Source organism: Macaca fascicularis, chromosome 10 (assembly GCF_037993035.2).
Source record: "Macaca fascicularis isolate 582-1 chromosome 10, T2T-MFA8v1.1".
NCBI lineage: Eukaryota > Metazoa > Chordata > Mammalia > Primates > Cercopithecidae > Macaca > Macaca fascicularis.
Window position 1 is genome coordinate 110,052,568 of NC_088384.1, and position 27,845 is coordinate 110,080,412.

The window sequence follows — 27,845 nt, forward strand, 5'->3', positions numbered from 1 at the left end:
CAAGTGAGAACCCAGTTTACTCAGAACAATAAAGGGCATATTTACTCCAGTTAACTGCATTTTAAACATGTTTTTGGAAAATACAACATAATTTGAAATTGGTTTCCTTAAAGGTATTTTTTAAATTTTATAATAATAACTACTCTAGCAATAAAGACTATAAATCAAAACAACTTATACGTTCATATCCATAGCCTGTTTTGGGAAAAATTCGTTTCTGCTGTCCATAACTACAGGCTTATAAACTTGAAAATCAATATGTTTGAAAGCTTTTCAACTAAAAATGAGAGAAGAAAGAGAGGTTAGGTTAGTTATCAGTGAAAATATAAGAAAATGTAAGAATTTCCTAGAATTTCCCTTTGCATTTTTCGAAACTCTTCAAAAATTTACAAGGGTGAATTTATAATCATAGTCTTTGTAATTTAAAGGAAACAAAGGTCCTCATTTTGTTTTCTACTAGAATATACGCTTTCTTACAAGAATATAAGCTAGGAAAGGACAGACACTTGTTTACTGCTGCTTTTTCAATGCCTAGTATTTAGCACAAACTATTTAGCACAAAACGACTTAGCACAAATGAAGTAATTAAAATATTGTTGAGTAAGTAAAACTTCCTTGTAGAGCCTTTTCTTCTGATTAGGCGCAAGAAGGAGAGACACAGGGGATTTGGTTTTTGATTTCTTTTAACTTCATATTTTTAATGCTATACTAAATAAATAAAGCTAAATAGTGGCGCAAAAGACAGTGAGACTGAAATCATGAAGTTCTATCATTAGGGAGATGAATGTCAAGTTGTCCTGACATTGTTTTTCAAAGGAATAGCTTGAACTTCAGAGAAGAACCATTGTATCTCTTGTAGATTCCAAACATTAAATAAGCACTTGAGGCAACAGTTTAGCAGCTTTCTCAAACCGGACAGTACAGAAAGATAAACAGGCCGGCACGGTTAGTTCTTCAACCCTCCCGAGCACAGAGGAAATAGATGAGAGGTAACACTGTTCAATGGGCACTTTTGTACTAGGTCCAGTGTTGGAGGTTTTACCATCATTATTTCACTGAATCCTTACTTCATTTGTTTGACATAGGTACTGTTATCATTTGCATATTACAAGTGAGGAAACGAAAGCTCATAGAGACGAACTGAGTCTCAAAATCAGATCTGTCTGATTTCAAACTTTTAGCTCTTACATCAGTGTTCCTCAAACTTCAGCCACTGGCACGCCACCTGTGTGGTTTTTGCCATATCGTATCATCTGTAGCAGCCATGGAAACGTGCTGTTCAGATTCCTGCAAGAAGGACAGCCCCACCCGTCAAGGCTTTAGCATCCACTCCTCTCCCTGGGGGCTCTTACCAATGACTGGGCACGACAAGAGTACTGACTGAGCCATTCATTCCGGTCCAGTGTGGGCCTCCCAGAACACGCAATCTGTACTCTACGATTCTCCACTGGCTTGGTCAGGACTTTCTTAGAACCACCCTCAGTTTGAGGCTTTCTCCACCCATTCCTCCTTCCTTCTCTCTCTTTCTTCCTAGATGGTCAGAACTCTCTGTAGTCTGAAGGCTCTCTGTACCTAGCCCTGCCACTCTTACTTCTTCACCGATATCTTCCTCCAATAAATCTCTTGCATGTCAATTCTGTCTTGGTGTCTGCGTCTTGGAGGACCCAAATCTACCATTATTTATCTACTATCAGAACGATTATTGATATAACACTATCCTTTTTATTAGATTCCTTTTTCAACAACATATGCTTATTTAACCTTGAGCAAAACATATGTTAATCTCAAATTTAATGTGCTAACTCTATTTTTCCTAAGGCACCTTGAATATGCATATGAATATGTGATAATTATTTAACTAAAATTATTCAAATATGGGCCACTTAAGTCTTCTCTCTTGTCTCCCAAATACACATATAACTCACTTGGAAATTGTTTCTTCTATTATATTGCTGGTAAAAGATATTTTCAGATAAGTAATGGTGGGTGATGAAGAAAAACGATTACAACAGAATGTGTCAGCTGACATCATCCAAAGTTTTTATGAAATATTGAAGATTGTGTTCTGGGAAGAACCTAGAAGGAAGGTTTCTGTATGACAGGAAGCAAACAGGGAACAGGCCCTGCATCCAGCTGGATTCTGGACGAGAGAGTAAAGCTGACACCACAGTGACATCTGCATTCATCATCTGCTTTGCGTGGTGTGCCAAGTGCAATAGATGTTTTGATGAAATTCTAAAGTTAGATTTTTCCAACTCTACGAATTCCACCCACACCCTCATCTCCAACTTCTTGCTCATCTTTTGGCCAAATTTAAAACAGACACAAGCTCTGCACATGTGTAGCAGCTGAGGCTTGCTCAGCAATGATAATTGAGGAATAGATCTAGAATAACTCAGCCCTAATCCCCCTGTCCTTGCACCACTCAGACCTCAGACGGGAACAAAATCGGACAGTGGTTTGACTTTTCCTGTCATAGAGCACAGTGTGTGCCTAGCCTAGTGGTGAACTGATGGACACCCCCTAGGTTTCTAGAAGGAGAGTGGAGACCTAGTGGCTGATAATGAATGATTCTGCCTGACTGGGGAAGAGTGAAGACAGAGAGCCCCTAGGTGGCTCATCTTGCCAGAGTAAGAGTGCTCAAAGAGCCCACGAAGAAGCCAGGTTTTTTTGTTTTTTGTTTTTTTGAGATGGAGTCTCGCTTAGTCACTCAGGCTGGAGTGCAGCGGCACGATCTCGGCTCACTGCAACCTCTGCCTCCCAGGTTCACCCCATTCTCCTGCCTCAGCCTCCCAAGCAGCTGGGACTACAGGCGCCGGCCACCACACCGGGCTAATTTTTTGTATTTTTAGTAGAGACAGGGTTTCACCGGGTTAACCAGGATGGTCTCGATCTCCCGACCTCGTGATCCGCCCACCTTGGCCTCCCAAAGTGCTGGAATTACAGGGGTGAGCCACTGTGCCCGGCTGAAGCCAGAATTTTAAACCATTTCAGAATGAAAATGAAATCATGAAATACCACAACCCTCTGTCATGAAATGAAGTCACTCAAAGAATGAAAAATTCTACTTGTTCATTTCCTCTTCTTCCCCACGAAACACATGTTTATAACATGACAGGCATTTCATTCTTTCTGGGAACACATTAGAAGGCTTCAACTCAATGGCAAGTCGAGACATTTTGAAGAAGAAGAAAAAATACCTTCCATACATTGTTGAGGACAACAGTTAGCCCAACAGAAAGAATTTCTCGAGTCATCCCCACCCTGACGACTCTCTAAAGCTTGAAAATTAGACTTACCTTTTTCCAAAACAGTTTGCCCAGAGGCAGAGAGGTGGGGCCTGATTTCTCCTTGATGCCTTCCTTTGCAGTTTCAGGGGTTGTCGTGGACTGTGTGTGCCCTGATGGGTTACATCCTTTGGGATTCTTAACTGCCCCTTGGGTCTCCTGGGATGTAAAGTTGGCTTTGTCTGACTTAAGGTCAGCTGAAGTGGTGGGTGACTTTTCAGCACCCTAAAGAGTTAAAAAAATGAAAGGAAAACATTCAAAATGGTCTCAAAATTTTAAAAATGGAAGATCTCTTTTTAATAAACACGGACTGAGGTTATACATAATGTTAATTTTCTCCTTTATATTTTTCTGTATTTAAAAATTTTTTACTGTGAATGTGGACTTGTGTTAAAATCTTGGAAAAAGTTAAGATTTTTTCTTTCAAAAAAGAAACATAGAAGCATTATTAATTATGTTTATGTAAGTAACTCATTAGGAATCAAGGTGGTGGTAAGACGCCCTTTGCTGTTAGAATATGGAGTTCTGATTTAGGCCACTGGTCTCCAAATGGTTTCAATCAAGTTCCCATTAGTAAAAACATTTTGAATTTCCACCTTCAATACATGCATACTTATTTATGTATATATTATAAACATGTATCATTTTACTAATCAAAATTAGAAATTAAAGAAGAGTTAAAATAAATATAGAACTTCTGAAATTTTTCTCCACACTCCACTTTGGGGATGACTGAGTTAGGCTATAAAGTTAGTAAAAGACAACTAGACTGGAACTTGGTGAAAGGGTTTTGAATCGGAAGAGTGTCCACAAAACCTACTTCTTCACTTTTAGGTGCAGCCCCTACACTCCACAATTAAAACTTCTTCAAATGTTATCCATTCGGTCTTTATTTCCTCTCTTCCTCTCTCTTCCTTCCCTTCTTCCCTTCCTCCCCCTCCATCCCTCTGTCTTTCTCTCTCTTCCTCTGTCCTTGTCTCCCTTCTCTCTTTCTGTCTCTCTCTGAGCAGCTGCCCTGAAGTCCAATTCCAGGACACCTGATTTCTTCAGCAAGGGGGTGTTAATTTCTACACTCTGCCACCCACTGAGTCATGAGATAAAGGAAGAGTTGGGAGAATTATAGTCAGAATCTATCTTGACATGAGTGAATATTGGTACTCATAATTTTAACATCAGGTTAATCTGACCTAACCTCTTGATCCTAAACATCTTCATTTTATGATTTTTTTGCTCCGGATACTTGTGACTCAATCCCTTTAAATTCCCAGGGATGTAATATCCTTGACTAAATTTTCTGACTAAAAGAAAAAATGTATTGCAATAAAAATGGGGTATGGGCCAGGTGTGGTGGCCCAACACTTGTAATCCCAGCACTTTGGGAGGCCGATGTGGGAGGATTTCTTGAGGTCAGGAGTTCAAGACCAGCCAGGGCAACATGGTGAAACTCTATCTCTACAAATAATAAAAAATGAGCTGGGCATGGTGGCTTGCACCTGTGGTCCCAGCTACTTGGAGGCCGAGGCAGGAGGATTGCTTGAGCCCAGGAGGCTGCAGTGAGCCATGATCGTGCCACTGTACTCCAGCCTAGGCAACAGAATAAGACACCATCTCAAAAAAAAAAAAAAAAAAAAAAAAAAAAAAAAAGAATATGGACAAATTCAGAAAGTTTGATAGTATTTTTTGATCCTGGAAAGAGTCTTAAAGCCCATCTGGTCCAATGCATGAATTTTCATGGATGGAGAAACTGAGGCCAATGATCTGCCCAATGCTGAACAAGGGCACAACCTGGCCTCAAGTCTGAACTTCTGGCTCCTGTCTAGAGCTCTTCCAAGGCAGCGCATTGCTTCCCCAAAGGATGTCTGCAAATAACATGAACTTTACTATTTGATGCAAGACACAACATCTTCTTTGCTGAATTTTTTAATACCAAGAAGGAGTCATCCATTGAGCAGATTCTAAGTTCAAGTTAAGATAAAGAACTAATGTCTGGAAATGAATTTTGTGATAGTTGATACTGGAATAGCTCCAGTTCCATTTAAAAGTATACAAAATGGCAAAATGTTGGAATTTAAAATAACCTTTGCCTTTCATAGACAGTGAAGTCAAAATGGCTGAGCTCATAAAATTCTGCATTACAAATGTCCCAAATGGTCTTGAGCACCTGGTGCTATTTTAGCTCTACACGGTAATTAAATTAAAGGGGACTGGTTAAAGGGTAAGTACCCCTCCTCCTAACACACACATGCTAAGTAGCTTGTTTTCTATTTTAGAAAATAAGAGAAAGTATTATTCATTAATTCATTTAAAAGCCACTTTGAGTGTCTTCTCTGAGCCATGATATATTCTAAGTGTTGGGGTTACATGTCTTCAGGGAGAGGATGACAGTAAATAATTCCACCAACAAATGTAAAATTTCAACTGTAATAAGTGCTACTGAGTGGGGAGGGGATTTGAGGTTATTCCTCTCAATCCCATAAAAAGCTAAATCAAAGAGTTTGATCCACTCATGAAAATCAGGGAAGGCTTTACTGAGAACAGGATGGCTGTGCTTTGATCTGAAAGGTGACTGAAAATTAACCAGAGAAGGGAAGAGGAGAGTTTTTCATGCACAGGGAACAACTGCCCTACGATCCTTCAGCAAGTATCGGAGCAAAGAGTGGCCAAGCGTGGCTACTTCTCCAACAACAACCTCTCCTTCTGCTTTCCTGGGAGAATCTCCATATGCCCAGTGGTCCATTTTAGACGAAGAATCCGGGGGTTGGGGCTGACCTCATCCCCATCTCTAAGAAAGGGCTCTGGTTGCTTTAAGCTAATCATCAATCCTGCCAAAGTCATTAGAAGGGAGGCTTCATGGTCCCATGCTATTTTGGTGTAACTTCTGTGGCTTGGCTTTGTACCTTTTCTAAATGCTGTGTTATTTTTCTGGCTCAAGGGTTCCCTTTGATGTGCATTTAGCCCACTTACCCAGAGTCACATAGAGGTTACAAAAAACAAGGCCTCCAGGTCCTGGAGTGCCAGAATTTCCCTGTTCCCTGCGACAGCTCCAGTTTACTTAATGCATTGCATACTTGGCCGTTTTCACCACTCAGCCACCACCCTTTCTCTCTCTGCCTACCATCGTTGCATCTTGAAGACATAATTTCCAACTTTAAACTTTTATTTGATGACAAGAATAAAAGGTAACAGTGACTGTTTTAAGCACCTGAATGTCCTGACAAAAGTCCTATGAGGAAGGAACTATTACTTTTTCTATTTTAAAATTGATGAACAATAGTTGTACATATTTTCGGGGGTCACATGTGATATTTTGGTACCTGTATACAAAGTGCAATGATTAAACCAGGGTAACTGGAATTTCCATCACCTCAAACTTTTATCCTTTCTTTGTGTTGGAAACTTACAATTCTTCTCTTCTAGCTATTTTGAAATATGCAATAAATTACTGTTAACTATAATTTTCTAATGGTACTATCAAATGCTGCAACTTACAGGAAGACACTAATTTTTATGTCAGTTTCACAGACAAGGAAATTTAGTTGCTTGGTGGCTAAGTAACTTGCCCACGGTTACACTAACAAGGGGGCAGAGCTGACAATTGAATCCAGGGAGTCTGATCCCCAAACCCAAGCATTAATAGTGACTCCATACGACATTGTTTCCAGTGAATCAAGATTTCCTGCTCCCTGGGCTATTCCACCCATCAGGGAAGGAAATCTATACCACCATTCTCGACAAGGGCAATATACAACAAAAAATAATAATTGCCTTTGTTCTTGGGAAAAGGGTTATGCCAAATTAGATATTAACATGGTCTGTGGCTCCCCTAAAGAATTACAGTGCATTAACAGGTATAAAGAATATTCGTTACATTAAAATTTCGTGGAGGGAAGGGTGATTAGGGTAAAAAATAGTCCGAGAAAGCATCATGGTGGGGGATGATACTGAGATAAAGATTCGGAAACACATCTATTCTGATCAGTTTCATAGGGAAATGACCAATTTGTTTTCTTTTTGCATTGGGAGGATATCCAGAAACCCCTGAGAAAACATTACAAGGGCACGACCGTACTATAGTTATAGTAATAATATAATTCTAATTTATTTGTGTAGCTGTTTGTTGAATATGTATCTCTTTTGCTAGAGTCTTGGTCATCATCATATTCCAAGACCAAGAAAGTCTTGGCCATGATTACATCCCGAATTCCCATCAGGCCTACCTTCTGGCACGAAACAGACAATCATTCAATTAATAATTACAGTCTATGACAGGGACCAGAGAGAGACACCCACACAAGATCCTGCCATGCCATATTTCCAGCCACCCACCCCTTCCTCACTGGGTTGTAGAGTACCAGTCAGAACACCATTAGTCTTTTCATTGCTGCCTACCACTCTCCTCCCTTCCCAAAGAAGCCTCCCAGATGGAGTTCTGCCAGCATCAAGCAACTGGATATTCTTTGTTTGCATTACAGAGGAGACTACAAAAATTTTAATTGTGTTTTCGGAGGCAATCTCATGAGTAGGGTTGCCAGATTTAGCACATGAGAATAAGAATATAAAATACTCCATTAAATATTAATTTCAGATCAGCAAGAATAATTTTCTAGCATAAGTATGTCCCAAATATTGCATGGGACATACTTATATTTAAATTAAAAAGTTATTCCTTGTTTGTCAACAATTTGAATTTAACTGAGTCCTCTGTATTTTACCTGGTGGCCCTACCTATGAAATTCTAGTGGATTCAATTTGGAGATTGTATGTCAAATGACCTTACCTTCTTAATAAATTTTCATCTTGTTTCCACATTGGGTGTGGGAGAGAGGAGATGTTAGTAAACACTACACCAAGAACCAAAAACAATGAATGAATGGTAGAGCTTATGAATCACGCATGCTGCTTGGAATACTTCAGCTGCCTTACAGAAAGGGTAGGCATGGGGAAAACCTGAGGAGGGAGGGGAGCATTTTGGGGCCTGGCAAAAGCATTCTAAAGCAATGCTCTGTTTTGTGTCTAAAGTTGTCACCAAACAGTGGTGGCCACATGAAAAAGCTTGATTCTGAGACATGACATGCCATTAGGCCAAGAAAAATGGTTCCAATTCAGCAAAAGCTGACACTGAATGTATTTCATTTACTGATTTCAGACTTCCCCACTTTTTGAACTGAGAAAATTCTTTTTATAAGAAGGATCACAGAGATGTAGAGAAATAAACCCCCAGGATTAATCAGAATTGGTAACTTTTTTTTTTTTTAATAGCAAAATGGTTTTATCCTTTAATTTGCTTGAATTTCCCATTTTCTGTTCCAGGTGACAAACTCAGGGGGAAATGGAGAGTATCACACCGCCTAAAATCATGATAACGTCACTGAGAGAATCTGGCTGGTTATTTAAAGGCTCTATTTTCCTATCTTTAGAGACAACAGAAATAATCAAAAGAGAAAAAGAAATAAACTGTCTCAGGTGCAGAGGTACAAGGCAATGAGCTCTAACAAACTGCTGCGAAAATGAGAATTCAGAACATTTGGGAGGTGTCCCTTACTTGGATTTACACTTACATAAAAAAATACACTGAATGCCACTCAAGGCAAAACCCTGAGGTCCTTGTGTCTGTGTTACAGAATCCCAGAAGGCTGTTCCCTCTACATCTTCCCGCTATTCCAGAATCCTGTCTTTTCCCTATCTATCTCAGTGACAAGATGGGAGGCCAATGGTTTTTGGAAGCCCTAGGAATGATAACATTGAATTTGGGTGGTCCCTTTATGGGTGGCAAGAGATACTGCAGATGTAAAATTTTGTAGTGCGTGAAGTGAATGTCATCATGAAATGCAGATGTGGGGAAATGTCATATACTTCTTAAACTTTCAAGGCCCCTTACTTACAAAAGCTCCAAGTAGGAGTCAAACTATTCTTTCATATGAGATCTATGACACGTTTCACCAGCAGTTACTAAGTTATTTCCCATGTGATGTTGGAGCACATTTTAATCTCCCCTCCCCCCTTGCAAGATTTATCACTCCCCATTCTTTTCTCTTTACAGAACAAAATTCTCCTGTATGGAAATTGAAACGTGGCTTCATAACATAGTCTGCTTATGCAAATACAGATTCAGCTGTGAGAACTTTCTATGGAGTGCTTATTTGCATATACAATCCTGGGACTGTGTGACATCCAGGTAGGGATGTTTTTTTAATACACGCATTCGACTTGGTGGAAAATGGCTGATATTTTAAACAAATTTTCATGCATGCTAACCCAATTCAGGGATCCTTTAAACTGATGGTTTCAGACAAACACTGGCGTCTTCTTAGACACTGGAAGCGTAATACTTCCCAAACTGACTTCAGCGTTGTCCAGCTTCCCAAGGACATGGAGTTAAAACGTGCTCTGCCTTCATTCATTGCTTTTTTCCGCCTGGACTTTTATTTGGGTTCAGTGTAAGCTTAGTTAATATTGGAATTAGATGAAACAGACCACAGAAAGATAACATTGTTACTTGAGATTAGAAGAGTATTTCCCAAAATGTAGGAAGCATACCATTGGTGGATCAGAGAATATTATAGATTGTGCAGAAATATAATATTAAATAGTATTCAAATAGTGAAAATACTTCTCTTTTTCCAACTCTCATTTAATCCTTATACTAACATTCTGGAGAAAGTCTCAGTCTGGTGATGGTACGTCTTTAACATTTTTCTAACATTGGCCAATGAATCACCTTTTAATAAAGCTAGAAAGAGCATCAGATTCAGAGCTTAACACAAATGAGGTAGCTAGAGTGTAATGTCTTTTTAATTAGCCATATTAATGCTTACCTTCCTTTTACGAAAAATTATTCTGATTTTCTATATATGACATAAGGTTTCTTTTAAAGATAGATTTAAATAGAAAATAGGTCAATTTCAATGTAACAATATCAAATAATAGTACATCTAACAAAAATGGGGAAGGTGGTATACAAGTGATTGACATTTGGGAAATACTGGGTTAGAAGGATAGTTCCAGAACCCTGGTCCACACTAGGAAGATACCTGTTTGAAATGTTTGACTATGGGGACTTAAAAATCACTGAAGTTTAATTCATATCATCTTTAATTCGCTTTTAACGATCCTCAGCACCCAAGGCTCTGTTTTTACTGGAGAGGAGCTGGGTGGGCTCAGAATGGCACATGTCTTGTGAAGACCAGAGTTCTTGTTTTTCCTCCTACTTTAACAAGATACAGACCTTATGCCTAAAGAATTTTCTAAAGGCAAGTCCTAGCCTGGGGCTATCCAGGTGCTTTTTCTTGGCGCCTCTAGCCTGGATCTCAGATGTCTTCTGACCAGCTTGTCCATCACAGACACTTTCTGCTTTCGATGCCTTTGGGGCAACAGCAGTCACAACCTCAGAGCTTTGTTTTTGAACAAAATTCTTTTTCTTTTCTGTTGTTTTAAAGTGCATTAATACACTGTGACAATTAACTGTTGGTGCATCATCCCCTTTCCTAACCATCCAAACACCGTGTAAATGTTTACCTTTTTTAAACTTCCATATTCACAGTCAATTTTAGATACACAATGATTTTCAACAGTGACCTATTTAAATGACCCAGATGAACACACCTCAAAGCAAGACAGAACAAAACAAAACTCTGTATCTCCATTTGCTGAAGACAAATAATAGGACAAGATGATGCAGTCTCTACTCGATAGTTGTAGATATCTAAATGCTATTACTACACGGTAAAGTAAAAAATACCTGCAGACAAAATATTTATTTTTCATCCTGGCGTCAAAGCAAATACTGCTACTGAACGTCTTTTAGTCTCAAATCGATCCCCTTTGATTCACTTTTAGAAACTTTATGGAAGCAATAGCACCTGCAAAAATTTCAGTTCAATTCTATTTGGGTAGATCCCCCAGGCAAAGAAAATGTGTACTGTGAACCAATCCACTGAGGCGAAGTAGAGGGAGATTGAAACCAAAATAGCCTGGCTACAACCACTCAAGATTGCTGACTCAAGTTACAAATGTCAGGGCCTTTTGTATAGGGAAGGTAGTGGGCTGAAAATGACACAGACTTCAAAAGCATGAATCCAAGAACTTCAGTAGAAAAGATATCAAAATTGCAAGGTATGAGAACCAGGTTTGTAGAAAACACATCTGTTTGTGGGTGTCATGCACAACCTACGTTCACAAAACCCTCTTTTGAGACCCAGCTCCACTAACATGACCCCACGGCTTCCTGGGCAGGATGGTGAGATTTTATCAGGTAGGTACATTCAGCTTTGACCACATTCTGGGTCAGGGAGGAGTCTTGGTGCATGACCAGCTAAAGAGAATGAGTGCATCAGGTCACGTGGGAAGCCACACACACACTCCCCCCATACCCCACTGTTTAAATCCTTTCACTCTATGTGGCTTGAAACAATGCAAGACATAGAACCAAAAGAAATACATTTTGCCCCAACCATTCATTGACCTTGACCCTATGACCTCATAGCAAATGAATAATTTTATAGGAAAATGCATGTAGATGCTTCAGATACATATTTTTTTTTTCAATGGAAGAATTAAATTCTCGAGGAACCAATAAATACAATACAAATATAGTCATGTCATCCAACCAGTCTTGGCTGGGCTCATGGAAATAGGGATTGCTACATTTAATCAGAGCTCTGTAGTTTGCAAGGCACTGCCACACCTTCTTTCGATGCTGGGGTCCAGGAGAAAGAATTTTTTTGTCCCAATTTTATAGACATGGAAACTTGGGTTCAGATAGATTAAGACTGTACCACTATCAAGTAGCAGAACTGGAGCTGAAATGCAGGTCTTTCGAGACAAAATCTAGGATCCTCTTTTCACAGCCAACTCCTTCACATATGGGTAGCAGATGTAGGGGGCAAACCAGGCCATGTATCTGATCCCACTGTTTTTCAAAGCACTTTCCAATATCAGAAAAAGGACCCAAGACACTTATCTGTCACCAAGTTAAACTTCCCTCATGGTTCCCGTGAAACTTAAACCGTGTATTCCACTAGAGGTAACGGGCCTTGTCAAGTGTAAAGGGAGAACATCTCTAGGAAGATGTTATTTCAAACCAAATGTATTTTGAGGGGACTTGGCTGAATTTCTTGTATGACAGTGAAGAATCTAGGCTCTGTAGTGTGTCCTAATGCCTCTGCATGGCCATCCGTTTGGCAAGTGTCCCATGGAAGCTATTTTATTTCACCAAACTGCTGCCTTTGCAGTAAAGATTTATTTTTCAAATTACATTGAAAAATAACATATTTTTTAAAAGACAAAAATATAGTAACTTTCTTCTACTTTATTTTTTTAGAGTCCATGTCCTACTGAAAAGCTTTCTTCTACTTTAGACGGACTGTGTTTTACTATATTCCCTGGGTCCCTCTACACACAACTGAAAAGACTAAGATGATGATATAATTACTAGTATTCTGTTCTTACGCTATGTAAGAAATTGGTATTGTGATATTCTTTAGCCAGAGTTGGCACATCTTTCACGCCTTCCAGTAAAATTTTAATTAAACTGCCATTAACATAAATAAAATATTTTAAAGACAATCTAACAGCACTATTAAATTGCTAGTCACATATATAGATATAATATGATACACACACACATATTCAAAAAACAAGCAAGCAGACACAAATTCAAATCCAGTTCTATGTGCAAACTCAAACATATACATACACACTTCAGACTACCTACCGTGTCTTCCGGGTCCTTTTTTGTTTCAGCTTTGTTAGGTGAAACCTTAAAAGTTTGAGAAAGCCAAATATTAGAAATCATTGCTCTGTAGAGTGATTTTTATTTCACAGATAAATAATTCTTTAGGGTGGTCCAGTTCACCATACAAGTCAAGAACAAAATGAGAAGTACTTTTAGTTCAATAGAAATCTCAGGACTGCCGGGTAATACAAAAGTTAACAAAATTAATCTCTTAGAATGAGATACATTTGATCTTATACGTTTACCAAGAGTTTGACCACACTCAAAACTGTCTCCTGGAAGACCACAGACTTTCCATAAATTCTACCATTACTCCAAACACATGTGCAACCCTCTGGTGTTTGTGGCACATTCTGTTGACATTCACTGTCTTTTCTTTTGAGGTTAGTCTTGATATTTGGAAATGCCCAAACACATTTGGGATGGTCTGCTTCACTATGCATTCATTCATTCAGAGTTTTTTTTTTTTTTTTTTTTCTTTGAGTGATTTCTACAGTATTTTATTTGCCATTTGAGTGGCAAAACTGCTTTGAGGTCTATGACACAGGGAGATATTTTTCAATTATTTTTATGATCAAGGACCATAAGACATTCAATTGCAATAGAATTCTATTGCAACACAGTCCATGTTACATGATTTGGGCATCCACTGCTTATACCATGGTTCCCAATTTCAGGGGCTCTCTCGCTAAAAGCCTGATTTCACACAGCTTCCTTATGAAGCACATCTTGTCCCTGTTCCCTCCCGTGCTCCAACTGCACCATGATAATCCATTCAGTACAGGAACATTCAAATGTGCATTATTCTTAGAATTAACAAAATTTTGAGCATTAGAGTTGAGGGGAAAAGAGGAGAAAACTGCTTACCAGAGTTTTAAAGAAACTCATGATGGAATTATTATTCTCTGCTATAGCTGCTGTCTGGGAGTCACCCTTTGCAGTCTCCAGTCCTTCTGGGTCCCCAGGAACAGAGCAATTCACAGTTCCAACTTCTTGTCCTTCTTTTTCCTTGCCGTCAACTATGTCCTAGGAGCAAAAGTTTTCACAGTTGCCACTTGATGAATGTGAACTCTCAAAGTCATACATTTGCTTCACACCCCTTTCTCTCTTACCCACTAATTCCAGTCATACTTCTTCTGCCCACGGGTGTACAGAACAATCATGAGATTATAAGAGTCACTCTTCCTTCCCTCCCCCTCTTTCTAACATATTCAGCATTTGCTGTTGGTCGGAGGGACATTGTTTGGAGCCAAAGGGTAACAAACACAGCAGTGCATGTTGCATTTCAAACAAAAAACCTTTTCTTCCAATTCTGCAAAGAAGTTGTGTAAGGTATTGATATTTTCCATCTTTGTAGTCTCCTTATCTAATGATGTGTACATTATCCCCAGAGATGGTGTTATTTGGTTTCTCACAATTTCCACAGAGGTGAGTGATATCAACTTAAAAAAAAAAAAAGAAAAAAGAAAAAGTACTGGTGTTTTGAAATAACTACTTTGCTTTTGAGATCTGAGGTTCATTGGTGCGAGGGGTGTGACAGGGGAAATGATTTTCTCCCTGACATCTCTCAGGAGGGTAGGATGCGTTCTGAATCTGTCTTCCTTTCACCATCTCCACTCTCAGGGCCCCGGGACAGGAAGCTAACACCTCTCCACCTTATGACTGCAACAGCCTCGGCCCTGTCTCTGCTTGGGCTCCTGACCCTCCCAATACGTTCTTTACTCAACTGATCCCATCTTCCCACTCCTTACCACACTCCAGTAGCTTCTGACAGCTCTTGGAGTCAACCCAAACTCTGACGCAGGATCTCCAATGTCTAACATGGCCTGCCCCTGCCTTGGTCTCTGTCCTCTCTGTGCCATGTGCTCCTTCACTCCATTTTCTGGCCCGCTTTCTTTGAGTTTTTCAAACATACCACAGGCTATTTCCAAACTTCTGGCTCTCTGTTTGAAACATTCTGCTCCTCTGTCTGCCCATAGGTAATTTCCATCCATCCTTAAGGTCATAAGTGTCATCTCTTTGGAGAGATCATCCCTAAACCTTCATCTAAGGCTGTCCTCCCACCACCATCGTCTCCACCAGAGTCCCTTGCCCTTTTAAAAATCTTTGCTGTATCAGCAGTTCTGTTTACTTCTCAGTATTTGTGCTTTTTCTTATATTCCCATTAGACTATCAACTCGACAAAGACAGGGATAATATCTACTTCACTCAGTGCTTTTCTCAAGTACCAAGGACAGCGAGGCCCACAGAAGGCATTCAATAAATATGTATCATTTATGAAAATTTTACAAACATAGAATAGCGCTATCTGTACCAGCATAAATTCTCACGTGAAAAAGTAGTAAAGAAACTTCCCATTGCAACACAGCTAAATCTGCATCATTCTTTACGACTCAGGTGACATTTATTCCATAGCTTGGTTATCACATTGTTTATTGTCTAATATCCTTATTGATGGACATTCACAGTGTGTATAGTTGTACATCTAGAGTATTACAAGCAGTAGTAAAGTAGGCATCTCACACTTTTATTTTTAAATACTCATGTGTGTCTATATTTTCTTTGGGTAAATTATCAAAAGTGAAATTTTTGGGTCAAGAGGTATGCAAATTATATAAACTTGATTAATATTTTTGCCAAAAATAAGAAGATTTCAACAGAGAGGTCCTGCAGGTAGTTCGGTGGGTCTGAGAAGCTGTTTCGTGCACCGGTGGTGGGGACAGGTGAGACCTAAAACGTGTCCAGGCCAGGCAGGTCGGTGCATGTGGTCGTGGCCTGGCAGTGGGGAGCTTGGTCTGGAGATGGGTGGAGTGAGGGAGGCGGACTTGACCCTCACCTGCTGGTTGAGCTTCCTCTTTACTCTTTGCTCTCCCTTTCATCCCCATGTAGTCTTTCCTTTCATCCCCGGGCGGTGGGTTCCGCCTTCTCCACACCATCTCCCTGCCCCCATGCTGCCAGTTCCTTTACTTACAGGAGAATGGAAGGAGACACTTCTGTGTCCTCAAAAGCAATTTCTAACCATTCCCAGTGTGTGAGCTGGCAGAAGCCCACAGAAGACTTGCTATTTCTATTTTGACCGCTTCTCCCAGTAGTGTAGAGTGGGATGTGGTAGCACTGCATTTAGACCCTGGATTTTATACTTTCTCCTCTGGGGTTGGCAGGGTCTGGACCAGCAGTATAAACTGATATGGGTTGACTATCTCAACCACTGAGATACTATTCAACTCATTTTAATGGATGATTGTACTAGGTCGTTTTTGCATTGCTATAAAGATTCTGGGTAATTTATAAAGAAAAGAGGTTTAATTGGCTCACAGTTCTTCAGCCTTTACAGAAAGCATGGGGCTGGCATCTGCTTGGCTTCTGGGAGGCCTCAGGAAGCTTACAATCATGGCAGAAGGAGAAGTGGGAGCAGGCACAGCACAGGGTCAGAGCAGGAGCAAGAGAGAAAGAGTGGAGGGGGCGGTGCCATAAACTTTCAAATGACTGGATCGCATGTGAACTCAGAGCAAGAGCTCACTTACCACCAAGGAGATGGCCCAAGCCATTCATGATGGATCCACCCCTGTGGTATTTTACCAGGCCAAACCTCCAGCATAGGGGATTGCAGTTCAACATGAGATTTAGGTGGGGTCAAATGTACAAATTACATCAACTATTTATTAAGCACTACATGTACACCAGTGGTTTCTCTTTCCTAAGTTAGTATAATTTGAACAAGGTCACTTAATCTTAGCATATCATTATTTATTATATAATAATATATAATGTCAATATGTCAAATATTTTACAATTACAGCATGCAAACCACTGTACAAATAAATGTACTAAACATATGTCACTTAATCTTTACAACAATCTTCTGAGACAAATATTACAATTAACAGTTTCAAACCATGAAATGAGGCTCAGAGAGTTTAGGTTACTTGTCTAAGGTCACACAGCTTGAGAGAGGCCAATCTGGGGATTATAACTCAGACCTGTCAGAACTGAACATCTTAAAATGCTATAGATTATTTGGCCATGAGTGTCAACTTTGCTAAACTTATATAGTATGTGCAGTAAAATGTGACATCATATAAATTAAATCCAGGTGGTGGAGAACCAAGATCCTCATTGGGAGTGTATATAAATATAGACTAAATCCATAAATTCCACCCATAAAAATCCTTCATAACTTAACTCTCCCAAAAAGTACTGCACTTGTAACTTGTTTAAACATGTCACCCTTACGTCTTCAACAATGCTTGTTTATGCTTGTAGAGCTTTACAGCTATGAGGCGCCTTCACAAATCTGTCTTATCTAATCTTTGCCAAGATTGTGCGAGGCATCTTACAGATGAGACAACTGAGGCCCAAAGAGGTTTAAACATCATGTCCAAGGCCACACGGTTGGCAAGTGTAAGCATTAACTTGTTTCTGCCTAAGCAGCATTCCTTACTCCTTGTAATAACAGGACCCTCCTGCTCATTCCTGGAGAAGTACCCCTCTTCCATTCCATTCTCGTTGCTTTTCTGCCCTTTTTTTTTGTTTTATTTTCCCCCCGGGTCACTCTTTTGTAACCCCAGTGACCTGCTTACTCTTCTTTGAACACGTCAGGTAGGCTCTTGCCTCAGGACTTTTACATCTGGGATGAGCTTCTGCCTGCCTGGAGCATGCGACCTTACTTCCTTCAAGTTTTTTTCAATTGTCACTTTTTTTTTTTTTTTAGACAGTCTCACTCTGTCACCCAGGCTGGAGTGCAGTGGTGCGATCTCGGCCCACTGCAACCTCCGTCTCCCTGGCTCAAGCAATTCTCCTGCCTCAGCCTCTCGAGTAGCTGGGATTACTGTGTGTGCCATCATGCCTGTCTAATTTTTGTATTTTTAGTAGAGATGGGGTTTCACCATGTTGGCCAGGCTGGTCTCAAACTCCTGACCTCAGGTAATCCACCCACCTTGCCCTCCCAAAGTGCTATGATTACAGTCATGTAATTACAGGCCATTGGGCTGGGCGCCCAGGCCAATGGCCATGTTTTTATCGAGGTCTTTCTTTACCACTTTACTTTAAGTTGCTATAATATATCTCAGCATATCTGATGCTGCTAATTGCTTTATTTTTTTACTAGTATATTTCACTTCTAATATATTACTGGCTCCTCTTCTCCCCAGGGACATTTGGTAACATCTGGAGACATTTTTTTTTGATTGTCACGAGTAGTGGGTGGGTGAGCTACTACTGGTATCTAGAGGATAGATGCCAGGCATGCTGCTAAAATTCCTGCAGTGCACAGGGTGAAGAATTATCTGGCTCTCAGTGGCAAGACTGAGAATTATATTAAAACTCTCACTTACTCATTTTGTGTTTTGTTCCTCTCCGCTCACTGGAATATAACCCAAAGAAGGTTCTTTTTCTCCCTTATGGTTCCTCAGCACCTACACTTGTGCACATGGTACAGTCTCAATAATTACTAATGAATGAATGAACAAATGATTCAATCCAAGTGAGACTATCAATCATCAATTTTTAGCCATATGTCTTCAAATATCTTTTCTTCTTTCTTTTTCTCTCCTTTCATGGACTCCAATTACCTGCCTACTAGCCTACTCGGGGTTATCCTGTAGGTCATTGATGTTCTTTTCTTTCTTCTTTTTAAAAAAGCCCTCTTCCTTTTCACCCACTGCCCCATGATTCATTTTGGATAGTTTCTATTGCTGTGTATTTAAACTCACAAATTTTATTTTCTGCATTGTCTAATCCATTGTTAATGTCATCCAGTGTATTTTTCACCTCACACACTGTAGTTTTTATCTCTAGAAATTTGATTTGGATTTTAAAAATATATCTTCTATATCTCTACTTAACTTTCCAAACATATGAGACACGTTTATGCTAATTCTTTTTATTGCTTTTTATTTTTTTTGCCAATTCTAACACCTGTGTCAGTTCTGGGTAGGTTTTGATTGATTTCTCTTCACATCATGAGTTACATTTTCCTGCCTCTTTGCTTTCCTGGTAATTTTTGTTTGCATGTCAGACATTGTGAATCTTACCTGTTTGGGTGGCTGGGCATTTATTTGTTCCTATAAATATTTTTGAACTGTGTTTTTGGAGGTAGTTAAAATACTTAAAATCAGTTTGATCCTCTTAGTTCTGGCTTTTAAGATTCGTTCGTGAAACTGACTTTGCAAAAACTATGAGTGAAAAAATTGTGACTGTGAAAGAGATCTCACCTAACCAACACCATCTTGCCTTTAACTTCCAAGCTGCCCTTCTTCATCCCTGGGGGTAGGCCACACTAACTTTGGGAGGAATTTAGTTATAGTTTAACTTTGAAACAAAGATGATAACAGTCCCTTCCCCAAACAAGCCCCTTTTTTTCTTGAGGACCAGTCCACCTTCGTAAAACTAGCAAATTAGACACAACATTAGAAATTATGGCTCAGGAGTCATACAGCCAGAGGTCACAAGATTCTTAACCTCCCCAATTGTCATACGGAAAACATTATTGCTTTAACCTAAGATTGGTATTTGAGATATTCTTCAGACCCTGCATTTTGGTCTGGCTCATCTGGACTTGCGGCCCCCACCCAGGAACTGACTCGGTACAAGAGGACACCTCTGATGTCCTGAGATTCTGCCCCCAATCAACTAATCAGCATCCTCCATGCCTTAGCTCTCTGCCTGCCAAACTGACTTTAAAAAAACTCTAGCCTTGGGTGCTGACGAGTTGATGGGTGCAGCACACCAACACGGCACAAGTATACATATGTAACAAACCTGCACGTTATGCACATGTACCCTAGAACTTAAAGTATAATAATAATAAAAAACCAAAAACAAACAAACAAAAAACTCTAGCCTCTGAATTCCGGGGGGAGGTTGATTTGAGTAAAAATAAAACTCTAATCTCACATTTAGTTGGCTCTAAGTGTATTAAACTCTCTCCATTGCCATTTCCCTTTCTTGATAAATTGGCTCTGTCTGGGCAGTGGGCAAAAATAACCCTTTGGCAGTTACATTAGGCAGGACCAAAATCGTTTCTAGTCTAGGAAGCTAATCTTTTCTCGCTAATGAGGAAAGACCATGTGACTACTCTACCCAGTGCCTTATTAATAATGAGGTATTCTAGCCTGGCTGGTGAGAGAAGGCACTCTCTCTGGCCCTGTGGAAATGCCTTTCCGGTGTGTTTTTTTTTCCCCTCCAGTCTTTGCTAGTTTCCTCACATGAACATGTTGGTCAGCTCTCTGCCTCGTACTCTGTGAGGCCCTTTGACAGACCCTTGGAGTTTGCTCTACATTCTGTCTGTCTCCTTTGATGCTTTGTCTATGAACTCTGGCCACCATGTGCTCAAGGAGCCTGCTGCACTCTGCCTCAGTTCCTGCCCCCTAGGCTGTGGGCTGGAAACTCTCTCAAGGCAGCAGGCAGGAGCAGACATAGGGATCATCTCTTATGTCCTGTCTCTCAGAGAACACCTATCCTTGTTGCCTGATATCTTAAAACAGTCTTAAAAATTATTGTTTGGTGTTTTTTGTCCAGGTTTTCTTCTGTTTAGGCACGAGGGCAAGGCCAGTTCCTGTAACTCTCCCTTAGTTGAAGGCTTCTACTCTGTTAATAGTAGACAGTGTTGACTTCCCTGTAGCTGGCTACAGGTGAGGTCATTTTTGGTGATTCATGAATCTTGAGCTACATTAGCATGTGAAGAGCAATGAGGATCAAATCAGGTCCGAAAAGAAGTGAGCTCCCTAAGTTTGAAATTAATAAGCGTATTTGAAATATGAACTTTGTCACCTAAAATTAATAATAAATCTTGTTCTAGGGGTGTAGCAGATCTTTTTATATTAATTTGTGATAAAGATTATGAACATTATTTATAAATGAATAAATGAAGGGAAGAATGAATGTCAATGATCAATCTCTCTCTTTCTTTTCCCACAGACTGGTATTCAACTGAGTAATTTTGCAAACAAGAATTTAAGCTCTTTATCTCTTAATGCTATTTGTTTTCATAATTCCCCTCTCATCAGTACCCATCATACTGAATCATAATTGATTAATTGCCAGTATCACCTGCTCAACTGGGCATCTGAGGACAGGCACTGTGTGTGTCTCATTCACAACAGGATCAAGTGGTTGATAAAAGTCCCAGTGCCTGACAAAGACTCCATATTCACCTCCCAGCTCCACTCACAGGTTGAGGAGGTCAATGGAGGTCATGTGAGCAGAACGAACTCCCGCCTCCACCCAGTGCACCCCGCCCCCCCCCACAATGGAGGCTGGTGAGGAACCTGGATGTTTGCCTCCACTTGACAGTAATGAGGTAGCAGCCCCAGTACTGCTGGAATGGCGTCAGGGACAGCCAGCTAAAATAGAAAGTTTAAGCAAGATGCAGTCTCATAATACAAAAATGGTCAGATTTCAGTCGAAGATAATTTGTCATACCAAGAACTAAGAAGGCCTCAAACATAATAAAAACAAGACAATCAATAGATGTCAACATGGAGATGAGATGACAGAGATGCTAGAATTATCTGACAAATAATTTTTTTTTTTTTGAGGCGAAGTCTTGCTCTGTCACCCAGGATGGAGTGTAGTGCCACAATCTTGGCTCACGGCAGCCTCCACCTCCCAGATTCAAGTGACTCTCCTCCCTCAGCCTCCTGAACAACTGGTATAACAGGTGTGCACCACCATGCCCAGCTAATTTTTGTGTTTTTAGTAGAGATGGGGGTTTTACTATGTTGGTCAGGCTGGTCTCGAATTCCTAAACTCAAGTGATCTGCCCACCTTGGCCTCCTAAAGTGCTGGGATTACAGGTGTAAGCCACTGTGCCCAGCCTCTGACAAAGATTTTAAAGTAGCCACAACAAAATGCTTCAATTAACAATTGTAACAATGCTTGAAACAAATGAAAAACTAGAAAGCCCTAGCAAAGAAATAGAAGATATAAAAATGACTAAAATGGAAATGTTAGAATTGAAAGGTATAATAATGAAAACAAAAAGCCCAGGGAGTGAAATCAACAGCATAATGGGAGAGACAGAGAGAAGCAACAGCAAAAACCTCTATTAGTAGAGACAACAGACAACAAAAAAGAGAGAGCAAGAGAGTCAGGATCCAAATTCCCAGTATCAGGTACGAAACTGGATAGGAGAATGCTATAACCAATGCTACTCACATAAATTTGATAACAGGCAAAATGGAACATTTGCTCAAAAAACACAAACTGTTATAACTGACCCAATATAATATAAACGATTTAAATTTCCATATAACTATTAAGAAAATTGAATTCATAATTTAAAAACTTCCAGGAAAGAAGTCTTCAGGCCCAGAAGATTTCACTGGAGAATTCTACAAAATGTTTAAAGAAGAATTACACCAATTCTACATGAACTCTTCTAGAAAACAGAAGAGGGAATGCTTACTAATTTATTTTATAAAGCTAGTTACCAAAAACTTGATACCAGAAACGATAAAGACAGTACCAAAAAAAAGGAAAAATACCCTACAGATCAATATACCTCATGAGTATAAATGCAAACACTCTTAACAAAATATTAGCAGGTAGATTTCAGAAATATGTGAAAAGAAGTATACATCATAACCAAATGGGATTTACTATAGGTTTGCAAGCTTGATTAATATTTGAAAATTAATTGATGTTCTCCACAATAGTGACAGACTAAAGAAGAAAGGTCATATGATCACAACAGTGAATGCAGAAAAAGTATTCAACAAAATTCAATCCTCTATTCATGATAAAAACTCTGAAGAAGACAGTAACAGAGGGTGCTTCCTCAACTTGATAAAGACTACAAAATAAAATAAAAATAAATACAAAACAAAATAAAATTTGAGAACTAACATTATCATTAATCTGAAAGACTGAATGTATTTCTCCTAAGATTAGGAGCAAGACAAAGATGTCAGCTCTCATTATTTGTATTCTATGTAGTAGTGGAAGTTCTAGGAAATATATTAAGGCAAGAAAGTAATTATAGGGAATACACACTGAAAAGGAAGAAATAAAACTGTCCCCATTAGAAGATGGCAAAATTAGACAATTTCATTATTTTCAAAATTAGAAAATCCTAAGGAATCAGCAGAATAACACCTAGAATTAATAACTGAGTTTAGCAAGGCTGAAGAATACAAGATAAACATGCAAAAATGATCTAGATTTCTATATACTAGGAATGAACCCATGGGCACTGAAATTAAATATACAATACCATAATAATCACATAAGAATGAAATCCTAAGGTTTATATCTAACAATACATGTGCAAAACTTGTATGCTGAAAGCTATATAATGCCAATGAAAGAAATCATAGGAGACCTAAATAAATGGAGAGACATACAATGTTCATGGATTGGAAGACTCACATAGTAAAGACGTCAATCTGCTCCAAATTGATATACAGGTTTAACGCAATTCCTATCAAAATTCTAGCACTTGTAGCAAGACATTTTGTAGAGACAGACGAGGTTATTCTAACATTTATATGGAAAGACAAAGGAATTAGAATAACTAAAGTTTTAAAAAATAAATTGATGAATCAGTCTATCTGATAACAAGCCTTGTTATATAGCTCCAGTAAGCAAGGTGGTATGGTATTGGTGGAGACACAGACATACAGAACAAACAGAATACAGAAGCCAGAAAAGACACACAAGTATGCCCAAATGACTTTTGACAAAGGTGTAAAAGCAATTCTATAGAATAAAGATAGTCTTTTCAACAAATTGTGCTAGAGCAATTTGACATCTATAGAGGAAAAGAAAGAACCTCAATTTAAGTCTCAGATCTTACATAAAAGTTATCTCAAAATAGATCATGGACTTAAACATAAAATGTCAAATATAAAACTTTAGGAAAAAAAAATAAGACAAAATTTCTGAGACCTGTGGTTAAAAAATCCATAAAAGACCAAAGACCAAAAGCAAAATCCATAAAAAGAAAATATAATAAATTGGAATTCATCAAAATTAAAAAATTTTGCCCTGTAAAAGATCCTGTTAAAAAGATGAAAAAGGAAACCAGAGAGTGGAAGAAAATATTTGCAAACCACATATCTGACAAGAGACTAGTATTTAGAATACATTTAAGAGAAAAAAACTCAAACTCAACATTAAAAACAAATAAAACAATCCAATTAGAAAATGGGCAAAAGACGTGAGGGGGCATTTCATTGCAGAGGATATACAGATGGCAAATAAGCACATGAAAGATGTTCAATCTCATTAACTATTAGAAAAATGCAAATTAAAACCATAATGAGATATCACTATGCACCCATCAGGGTGGTAAAAGCAAAAAAAATAGTGACTATTAAATGCCGGGAAGGGTGCAAGAAACTCGATTACTCACTTTACAATGTAATCACTTTACATTGCTGGTAGAAATGTAAAGTGATACAGGCAGAATAGAAAACAGTTTGACAGTTTCTTAAATAATTAAACATGCAGGCAGGGCTTGGTGGCAAGTGTCTGTAATCCCAGCTACTCTGGGGGCTGAGACGGGAGGATCACTTGAGCCTGGGTTGTTGAGCCAAGATGGCACCACTGCACTTGCCTGGGCAACAGAGCAAGATCCAATCTCAATCAATCAATCAATCAATCAATCAATCAATGAAACATGCAACTATAGTGATTGCACTTCTGGTCATTTCTCCTAGAGAAATGAATAATTACATTCACACAAAAACCTATACATTAATGTTTATAGCCAAGTTATTTACAATAGCCTCAAAGTTGGAACAACCACACATCAAACTGGTACATCCACAGCAGGGGATACTACTTGGCAGTCAAAAAGGAAGAAAAGGACCAATATCTACCAAGACACTCAGTGATCTGGATTAATTTCCAGGGATTTACGCTGAAGGGGAAAAAAATCCTATCTGAAAAACGGTACCCACTGTATGATACTATTTAGATAGGATTCTTGAAATAATAAAGCTACAGGAATGGAGAACAGACTAGTGGTTGCCAGGAGTTAAGAAAGGGATGGGGGTGAGAGGGAAGTGGATGCGCCTGTAACAGTCAGTGCGCAGTATCCTTGTGGGGATGAAAATGTTCTCTATTTGACTGCATCATTGTCAATATCCTGGTTGTGATAGTGCACTATAGGTCTGAAGATGTTACCGTTCAGTGACACTGGATAAAGGGATAACTGTTCTATTTCTTACAACTGCATGTGAATCCGCAATAATTTCCAAGTTAAAAAAAAAGCTTTATAGGATAGTTCTGGAAGAGTAACAATGAAGAACCACTTAAAAAGTCGAACTTTTGGGATCTGCAGTTAAATAAATTAGCACGTGGTTTTAACATGTGAAATTCACCTGTAACAATGTGATGAAATATTTTGCAGCCATGAATTAAGGAGTGTGTAATGAGAAAAAAAGTGGCCATGACAACAATAAAAATGATCAGCCTTTATGTGTCAGGCCAAGTGCTAAGTTTGTTAAAAAGATCCCATTTAATTTTTACAATGATCCCATGAAGTATGCACTATTTGTAATTCCAATTATATAGATGAATAAATTAATGCACAGAAAGAATAAATAACTTGCCTAAGGTCATAAAGTAGAGTTAGGATTTGACCCCAGGCCCAGCTGATTTCAGAGGCCAAAGGCTTTTCAGTGCCATGCTGCACTGATTCTATCTCCTTTCCTTCAGATGTTTACTCAAATATTATCTTCTCACCAAGGCCTTTCCTATTTTAAGTTCCTGCCACTTTATTCCTTTTCTCTGCTGTATATTTTTCTACTTTGTAACCATCAGCCATACAACATATGTTACCATCAACCATACAACATATGTTAGCATCAGGCTTACATACATATATTGTATGGCTGATGATAACAAGGTGGTAAAATTCCAAATACATAGAGGAATTCAGTATATGCTAAACATGATACCTAAAGTCTATTGAAGTGAAGAACTTTTAAATAAAAGATGTAGGAAAAACAGAGCACCCATCTGGAAAAAAATTAACTTGGTGTCACAACTCAACCCTCTGCCAGGATAAAATCCAAATAGATTAAAAATACTACAAGGAAACATGGAGAACATCTTTTCATTTTGGATTGAGAAGGCTTTTGTGTGTATGACTAGAAATCCAGAAGTCATGAAAAGAAAGATTGAAAAGTAAAAAATCCAAATGTTTACAAAAACATTCATTGGAAGCTTGCGTGAAGAAGGCAGTCATGTGTTGCTATTACAAGTATAAACTAATTCAATCCTGATGGAGGGCAATGTGGCATTATGTACCAAAACTGTAAAAAATATATTCTTGGCCGGGCGCGGTGGCTCAAGCCTGTAATCCCAGCACTTTGGGAGGCCGAGACAGGCGGATCACGATGTCAGGAGATCGAGACCATCCCGGCTAACAGGGTGAAACCCCGTCTCTACTAAAAAATACAAAAAGCTAGCCGGGCGAGGTGGCGGGCGCCTGTAGTCCCAGCTACTCGGGAGGCTGAGGCAGGAGAATGGCGTAAACCCGGGAGGCGGAGCTTGCAGTGAGCTGAGATCCGGCCACTGCACTCCAGCCTGGGCGGCAGAGCGAGACTCCGTCTCCAGAAAAAAAAAAAAAAAAAAAAAAAGAATATATTCTTTTACCCAGTATTTCCATCTCTAAGAGTTGATGTAGAGGATAAACCTAAACTCACATGTGTGAAATAGCAAATGTACAAGGTTATTCATTGCAGTGAGGTTAATAGCGAAAGTCTGGAAGCCAGCCAAAGGGCATTAATGGGGTCCTGGTTAAATAACTCATGGTACAACCATTCAACAGAATACTCTGCAGGCGTTACAAGTGAGGAAGCTCCCTACGGATACAGAAAGTATTGTTAACTGAAAACAAGAGTAGAATAGAATGGAGTGCATATTATGTTACTGTTTGTGTAAAAAAGAGAATAAGAATTTATGTTTTATTTCTTATATATGCTCAAAGACACCCTAAAAAGATACACTTTTTATTGCTTATACATGCTCAAAGAAACCCTAGAAAGATACGTTAAAAAATACAAACAGTAATTATCTACTGGGTGGCATTTTATAATTTTTTTGTTTTGAACAGAGTGAACATGTTACATTTTAAAATGAAGACTAAAGCAAAATACGCATGAATAACTAAAAAAATTTGGAAACATCAAAAGAGCCAAACTAAGCCCAGCTGGGATGAGAGTCCAGCCTTCAGGCCACCAGCGTGTGGCCTGTGCTTTAAACGTGTCATTTGTAGGTGCTGCTGCCATTCTCACCAGGCCTCCAAATCATTCTCAGCAAACAACATTATATGGAAACAGAGACATTCTCCAGGAAATACCTGGAAACTGTCTTTAAGCAAACAGGTGTCCGTGGTGTTGGCTTGTTTTTCACCTCTGTGTGAGAAGTTTATATATATTTTCTTTTTTGTTGGCTTCAAAGAGCAAACAGACAGGAACACTACTAAAGTGATTACAATTTGTCATGTTGAAGAATAATGCCGCCTTGTCATAATTTGATTGTCTATAATAAGGCCCATATGGAACTTCTGGCACTTTCTTTCAACTGTGTATTGTCAGCTGGACTTCTGACTCCTTTAAGCAAGATCTACATTGTTAAAGTGAAAATATAAGGTAAGGCTTAAAAAGCCTTGTCTGGAATGATTTGTGATGCCTCTGCTCCATCTAGATTTCCTCACTGGGCAGCACCGATTTTACTCCGAGTCTTAATACTACGAATCAGTACCGAAAGTACAGGTGAACACAAAAAAAATTGTCTGAAAAATGTTGAACAGTACAGAAACTCGTGACTCCACTCCGTTCCATCTGTTAGCAATTTGAGCCCCGTGCTGCCTG

At 39.1% G+C, this 27,845-nt stretch overlaps 1 protein-coding gene across 13 annotated transcripts in view; it reads right to left on the reverse strand.

Annotated features, from left to right (window-relative positions):
- The window catches only part of BCAS1 (brain enriched myelin associated protein 1), a 121,331-nt gene that overhangs the window by 39,045 nt on the left and 54,441 nt on the right, over positions 1–27,845 (reverse strand). For 7 of the 13 annotated variants that reach the window (XM_005569382.4, XM_045363156.2, XM_074003247.1 and 4 more), the window contains exons 5-8: positions 13,888–14,046; positions 13,000–13,044; positions 10,513–10,647; positions 3,300–3,512 (exon numbers count right to left, since the gene is read on the reverse strand). In XM_005569382.4, the coding sequence (XP_005569439.3) occupies positions 3,300–3,512; positions 10,513–10,647; positions 13,000–13,044; positions 13,888–14,046 (552 nt within the window). The remainder of the gene's footprint in view (positions 1–3,299; positions 3,513–10,512; positions 10,648–12,999; positions 13,045–13,887; positions 14,047–27,845) is intronic. The other 6 variants (XM_045363157.2, XM_074003248.1, XM_045363153.2 and 3 more) reach the window with 1 other exon arrangement.